General features: G+C 48.0%; 1 protein-coding gene across 5 annotated transcripts in view; it reads left to right on the top strand.

Annotated features, from left to right (window-relative positions):
- Positions 1-759: 759 nt before the first annotated feature.
- The window catches only part of stxbp5l (syntaxin binding protein 5L), a 69,362-nt gene continuing 62,520 nt past the window's right edge, over positions 760-7,601 (top strand). For 4 of the 5 annotated variants that reach the window (XM_088382731.1, XM_088382729.1, XM_088382728.1 and 1 more), the window contains exons 1-3: positions 760-827; positions 2,085-7,043; positions 7,203-7,394. In XM_088382731.1, coding sequence (XP_088238857.1) covers positions 7,224-7,394 — 171 coding nt within the window. In that variant the 5' untranslated portion in view covers positions 760-827; positions 2,085-7,043; positions 7,203-7,223. The remainder of the gene's footprint in view (positions 828-2,084; positions 7,044-7,202; positions 7,395-7,601) is intronic. The other variant, XM_088382726.1, reaches the window with a different exon arrangement.

Below are 7,601 nucleotides of genomic sequence, written 5' to 3'. Positions count from 1 at the left end.
CCTTGACCATCTGATGCATGTTTGCGGCCTCGTTAATGGATGATTTTGTGCAAAAATCACTTTTTTAAATGCCCTTAATGACTTTCTGTTAAAATATTTAAGAAAGGTCTCAAACCAGCTTGACCGTGCTGATTGTCCCAGTCACCGCAATTCTAAGACTAATCGATTTACTGAGGTTTACTCACATCAGCTTATGCCTGTCATTGTTCTTTGTGTATTTGCTACATCATCTAAGTGTTTTTTCTTTTCTTTTTTTTTTTATTTGGTGGAAACTTAAGCTTCAAGTTTGCTTCATGATCCAGTATTTTTGATTCCTCTACATGACAGAATATTTGAAACGGAAGTATAATAAAATAGCACCAGAATGTTCAACAAAAATTCTTACGGGACACTTCTAATGCACTCAACATGGCAATGCTACACACAATTACCTTCAAACATAAACAGCTTCCATTATTATTAAAAGACAAATTCAATAAATTGTTGCATTTGCTGGACAGAATTGTCCCAAAAACAGTTTTTTTATATTAGGTTTTAAACATCTTAAGAACAGGAAACAACGTCATCTAGTGGTCAAAGTGAGAGAGTTCACTGGGTGGCGTAAAATTATTAAGAAAATTAATGTAAATAAAGAAAAACCTACAAGGCACAACATCTTTATACTTTTTAATATGGTATATTGAAACCAGCAACTCTTAACCTTAGCAGTCAACATTCCATGGGACTAGGGAATAAGAAAGTTGCTACGGAAGCCCGACAGGCATGAAGGAAGCAGTGCACTGGTTCATTTCTTCAAAAGACAGCATCGTATTGTTATTCGTGACAAAGTAAGTTATTTTAGCTTTTTTCCCATCTAGTATTATTTGACGAGTTTATTTAATTTCGTCGTTTTATTCATATAGTTCCTTTTTATCCGTAATTAGCCGTGAATACTAGGTTGGTTCTCATGCTGCGCAGGTGTGCGTAATCAAGTGCCGGCTGTCTCCATTTTAAATAGCGTTCAAAAGCATGAGGTGAGAACGATAAGTTAACTACTACCAACACTCGTAATAAAATGGAGAATGTAATAATAAACAACTTTATTAAATGATACGCTAAACTTTTGTCGTACTAATATTGGTCGTATTCTAGTAATTGTTCTCGTTCGCGCGTAGTTTAGCGCTAATTTAGCATTCGCGACAACGCGACGTAGCTTTAGCTTGTAGCCTAGCCTACCATACTACCATATATGGAAATGGCGAGTACTGTTAGAACTGTTTACAGGCTTGCTCCTAAATATGGTAAAATTTAAAGGTATCTCGTGAAAAATGTGTTTATCTCGTCTATTTGACAATATGATGTGCAGTGTGGCCTCGTTTTCACGTGGTTGATTTGCGTATTTTTTTGGTGTCTTTGACTGCCCAAAAGCGTTGATAACCAGCTGGAATTTTTATATTGCCATATTGTGGCCGAGTTTGAGGGTTTCAGTGGTTTGGAGAAGGAATATTAATCCTAATTTCACACTATTGTATCTTTCTGCTTTAATGCTACAGCTCATGTTTTAATTACGAAAATATACTTTCATGAAATCCTTTCTTTTATTTAATTTCATCGTGTTCGTTTTATTCATATCGTTCATTTTAATCAGTAATTAACTGTGAATATTAGGTTTGATTTGAATACTTGAGTAGAACAGCAAACAAGTAAGTCATTATCATTCATTTACAGAGGTCACACTTTACGTCAAGTATTTTAGTATCTCCCGGATATTTTAGTTTTGTCTGAGCTTCATGCTAAAATACAATGCTAACAAACCTAGATCAATGTTGCAGTCGTTATAGCTCCAATATTTGAACACAAACTTTGCAGCAACACTTGTAGGCAGAAAATATAACAATACTCACGGGCATATAATATGTATACTAAAAACTGATTGAAGCTTAGTGGCTCAACTCTTTGTCGTATACTGAAGCATGAAATCACGATGTACACACTGTTTTTCCGTAATTCTTATCATTCTTTTCAATTATGCTATTACTGTAGGTTTTTATAAAGTAAAAAACAAACAAAATAAACTATTTATTTTTATTTTTTATTTTTTTAAGGGGGCTGTGCGAATTGGCTGGACGAATCCAGGACTGCCTCGGATGCGCCTGGACGAAGCCAGGACTGCCTCGGATGCGCCTTGACGACACCGGGATTGCCTCGGATGCGCCTGGACGACGCCAGGACTGCCTCGGATGCGCCTGGACGACGCCAGGGCTACCTCGGATGCGCCTGGACCAAGACAGAACTGCCTCGGATGCGCCTGGACCGGGCCAGGACTGCCTCGGATGCACCCGGACCGAGCCAGGACTGCCTCAGTTGCGCTTGGACAGAGCCAGGACCGCCGCCGATGCGCCTGGACCAAGCCAGGACTACCTCGGATGCGCCCGGATGACACCAGGACTTCCTCGGATGCGCCCGGATGACGCCAGTATTTCCTCGGCTGCGTCTGGACCAAGGCAGGACTGCCTCGAAAGCGTCTGTACCAAGCCAGGACTGCCTCGGATGCACCTGGACCAAGCCAGGACTGCCTCGGATGAGCCTGGACAAATCCACGACTGCCTCGGGTGCGCCTGGACAAATCCAGGAGTACACCAGGGACCTCTGAAAGCAATCCACTATAAACACCACGCAGATTTAAACTTTGGCCCTCGACTGATCAACCTGGCAGATCACTTGTGCCACTGCAGTTTCAAAAATACACCAAACCAATTAAGACAGACGATCCAAGAGGCGTATCCAACGTCACCAGCAGGAAGCTGGTAAGCCCCTGGTATCCGGGTTCCCCTGCTCCATCTGTGAGCGGTTATGCGGCTCAAGGATCGGACTCTACGCCCATGAGAAGTGGCACCAGCGACATTGTCGCTGACCCCTAGGCCCCCTTTCCCCCTTGTCAAGTCAAGTCAAGTTTATTTGTATAGCCCTAAATCACAAGCTTGCTTGCTCCCTTGGAGCAAGCGTCATCATCGAATGCGTGTGCGTGATTAAGCGTTAATTTTCTATGTAGAGCGCCTGTGAGTGTTTAGAAAAGCGATATATAAAACCAATCTATTACAATTATTATTAAAAAAAATGAGTAAATTGATACTAATAGATGAGTAAATAGATAAGCTGCCTGGCATGCACCTGGATGAAGCCATGACTGCCTGGCCTACGCCAGGGTGAAACAATGACTGCCTGCCTGCCTGTCTTACTCTTGGATGAGACCCTTGGACTCGTGGATCCCTCCCTGCCTGCCTGCCTGCCAGACTGCCTCCCTGCCTGCCTGCCTTGCTGCCTGTCTGCCGCCTGCCTGCCTGCCTACCTGGCCTACACTTGGATGAGACCATGACTGCCTCCCTGCCAACCTGACTTCCTGCCTGGCCTGCACCTGGATGAAGATGACTGCCTGGCCTGCATCTGGATGAAGTCATGACTGCCTGCCTAACCTGCACGAGGATGAAGCCTTGACTGACTGCCTGCCTCCCCGGCCTGCACCTGGATGAAGCCATGACTGCTTGCCTGCCTGGCCTGCGCCTGGATGAATCTGTGACTATCTGCCTGCCTGAATAGCCTATGCCTGGATGAAGTTTTGACTGCCTGCCTGCCTGCCTTGGATGCGCCTGGATGAAGCCATGACTGCCTGCATGCCTACCTGGTCTCTGCCTGGATGAAGCCCTGACTGCCCGCCTGGCCTGTCTCTGGATGAAGCCACGACTGGCCTAGGCCTATGAAGTTTTGACTGCCTGCCTTGAATGCAGCTGGATGAAGCTATGACTTCCTGCATGCCTACCTGGTCTGCGCCTGGATGAAGCCATGACTGCCTGCCTGGCCTTTACCTGGATGAAGCCACGACTGATTACCTGCCTGGCATGCGCCTGGATGAAGCCATGACTGCCTGGCCTGCACCAGGGTGAAACCATGACTGCCTGCCTGCCTGGTCTGTTCCTGGATGAAAACGACTGCCTGCCTGCTTAGCCCGCGCCTGGATGAAGCCATGACTGCTTACCTGCCCAGCCTGTGTTTGGATGAAGCCATGCCTGCCTGCCTGACTACTTGCCTGCCTATCCGCCTGCCTGGCCTGCACCTGGATGAAGACGACAGCCTGCCTGTGTGGCCCGAGCTTGAATAAGTGGTTCTTAACCTGGTGTCGATCAAACCCTAGGGATTTGGTGAGTCGGTCTCAGTTTCGGTAGAGCCTCCACTGCGGAGGTCCAAACACACCTGATTTATCATGTAAATTTATGATGACACATATCTGAACTGGTCTCACAAATGCAACAGAAGTCACAGTAATTTGCAGGTATGTAATTTGTTGCAAGTTCATGCATTGTGTTGGTTTTGATCTTTGAACAAGGTGATGTTCATGCACAGCTGATTTTGTGCACCAGTAAAAATCATTCATGTCTTGAATTTGAAAAAAAAAAAATTTTTCTAGGGGTTTGTTGAATGTGCGTATTAAACTGGTGTGGTTGGGTACATCCAAAATGATTAAGAACCACTGGCCTGGATGAACCCGTGACTGCCTGCATGCCTGCCTGGTCTGCGCCTGGCTAAAGCCATTACTGCCTGCCTGTCTTGGCTGCGCCTAAATGTAGCCATGACTGCCTGCCTACCTTGGCTGCGCCTGGATGAAGCCATGACTGCCTGCCTGGCATGCGGCTGGATGAAGTTATGACTGCCTGCCTAGCCTATACCTGGATGAAGCCATGACTGCCTGCCTGCCTACCTGCCTGCCTGCCTACCTGCCTGCCTGCCTGCCTGCCTGCACCTGGATGAAAACGACTGCCTTTCGTCCTGTCCCATGCCTGGATGAAGCCATGACGCCATGCCGGCCTGCCTGCCTGTCCTGCGCCCGGATGAAGCCATGACTGACTGCCTGCCATGCCTGCACCTTTATGAAGATGACTGCCTTCCTGCCTGGATGGCCTGCACCTGAATGAAGCCATGACCGCCTTCCTGCCTGCCTGGCCTGTGTCTTGATGAAGCTGTGACTCCCTGCGCGCCTGGCCTGCGCCTGGATGAAGCCATGGCTGGCTGGCCTGCGCCTGGATGAAGCAATTACTGCCTATCTGCCTGCCTGGCCTGTGCCTGGATGAAGTTATGACTGCCTGACTCGCCTCGGGATGAAGCCATGACTGCCTGCTGGCCTGCGCCTGGATGAAGCCATGACTGCCTGCTAAACTGCCTACCCTAGCCTGCGCCTGGATGAAGATGACTGCCTCCCTGCCTGTCCCGCACCTAGATGATGCCATGACTGCCTGACTGCCTGCCTTGTGCCTGGATGAAGCCATGACTGCCTGCCTACCTGGCCTGCACCTGGATGAAGACGACTGCCTGCCTAGTTTGCGCCTGGCTAAAGCCAGTGCCTGCCTTAAACCATGACTGCCTGCCTGCTTGCCTGGCCTGTGCCCGGATGAAATCATTACTGCCTGACTGCCTTGGCTGCGCCTGGATGAAGCCATGACGTCCTGGCCTGCGCCTGGATGATGCCACGACTGCCTGCCTGCCTTACTGCTTGGCTTGTGCCTGGATGTAGCCTGCCTGCGCCTGAATTAAGCTATGCCTGCCTGCCTGCCTGCCTGCCTGCCTGCCTGCCTGCCTGCCTGCCTGCCTGCCTGCCTGCCTGCCTGCCTGCCTGCCTGCCTGCCTGCCTGCCTGCCTGCCTGCCTGCCTGCCTGCCTGCCTGCCTGCCTGCCTGACCGCCCGCCCTGAACCGGATGAAGCCATGACTCCCTGCCTATGCCTGGATGAATAAATGACCACCTAACTGGGCTGTGCCTGGATAAAGCCATGACTGCCTGCCTTCCTGGCCTACGCCTGGATAAAGCCATGACTGCCGTCCTGGCTGGTCTGTGCCTGGATAAAGCCTCGAAACTGTCAGCAGCAGGTAACAGCTAAAGAGAAGCGGAATTTTCACTGCGGTTGCAGCGACCAAAACAAAGCTACCGAGCAGATTGGACATCAAGAGCACCCTTCGGGTATCATTGTCTCTGATTACGCCATGATGGGACCGGCTCGTTTTGGAGAAACAAGCTCAGGGCTCCCGCTAATTCAACTTAATGGTGAGTTTTATTTTTATGCGATTTCCAGTTATTTTTATGCTAGTTGTATCATATTTCATTGAATTTTTATATTTATTTGTGTCAAAGCCAGTCCGTTAAAATTCTGACATGTAACTGGTCCGTGACGCTAAAAAGGCTGGGGACCGCTGCTCTAGATGGCATAGTTGGTTTGAAATGAGGTTAAAAAAAATCATCAAGTTTTCAGCCCAATGACGAGAGAAGTCAAAAAAGAAATACAACTGATTCATGAAGCAAATCTGAAGCGTAAGTTTCCCATCACTACTTGTGACTCACAACATTAATATCGCAAATCACGTTTCCATGTTCAAATGAATGGGCAATAGCACATATACATGCGAGAGATGGTAATTGTTGCCCATGTTAGTATTAGCCTTGAACTAGTTTACTAAAACTATGACTCTCAAATACACAGCATAAGATTCTCTTTCTCAATGTATAGTCTCAATAACCTAAACTGAGAGCAGCAATAAACAATTTCAATGCTGTAAATTCCCCCTTCATCCAAAATTGAAACAACCTAGCTTTGAAGAGAGCAGGAGCAGAAGAGAGAGAGAGTGCAAGACAGGCAGAGCGAAAAGGGGGCCGGGCTAGGCTTATCGAGTGTTTTTCAGCACCGTGGACAGCTCCAGTCGCTCTGTATGTCTTGGCTGAAGCAACAACAGCATTTATCTCTGCATCTCTGTGGATTGTGCAGACTTCCTGCTGCACCTGTTTCATTAAAAAGTGTTTTTGTGTTTGTGTGTGTATTTTTAAAGAAGTGGATCCTGACCGCACCAAGTTCTTTTTGTCTTCCACTTCCTTCGGAGCATGGCGACGTGTCTCTGTGACTGTTTCTGATGCGTGGGATGTTCCCCCGTATTGCGCGGATCCTACTTTAGGATCTAAAGAAGCGGAGTGAAGTTTGGGCCAGAGGCGAGCCGCATCTGCATCACCAACAACGGCGGCTGACAGGCGGTGAGTGGTCCAGATGCATTCAGCAGCCAGGATGAGGTTCCTGTGTGACTTTTTAAATTCCACTTAAAGACAGAGGAGGAGCCTGACACATCTGCAGGAGCGGAGCTTCTCATCGTGCATCTGCAGAAAGCCTCATTTCACACTCTTTCTTCACATTAGCGCCAAACAAAGACGTCAGAAATGAAGAAGTTTCGGAAGGTGTTGGACGGGCTGACCACCTCCTCTCCAGGTGGCGGGACTATGGGATCGCCGTCGTGTGGTAGCACTGCCGGGACCCCCACCGCGGCGCCGACCCCCAAAGAGATCGACGTGCAAGAGACGCTGGTGTCAGAAAACTTTCAGCTGTGTAAGGTGGGTGCCATGACTAAGCTTCGCTCTAGCCTGGCTGCACTTGTATCTTCCTCGCCCTCTTTATTTACATTTCACACACACCGTGTTGACAATGGAGCACTGCTAGGCATCCTCTGGTGTGATTTACGTTTAACGCTAAATTTAGTTATTTAATACTCGGGTGAAAGTTGCCCACAACACAACAAAAGAGCTTGATTTATTTATATA

The sequence above is a fragment of the Syngnathus floridae genome, chromosome 8, assembly GCF_059516105.1.
Source record: "Syngnathus floridae isolate MCC-2025c chromosome 8, RoL_Sflo_1.0, whole genome shotgun sequence".
In the NCBI taxonomy this organism is placed as follows: Eukaryota; Metazoa; Chordata; class Actinopteri; order Syngnathiformes; family Syngnathidae; genus Syngnathus; species Syngnathus floridae.
This window is presented reverse-complemented; position numbering and strand designations above follow the sequence as displayed.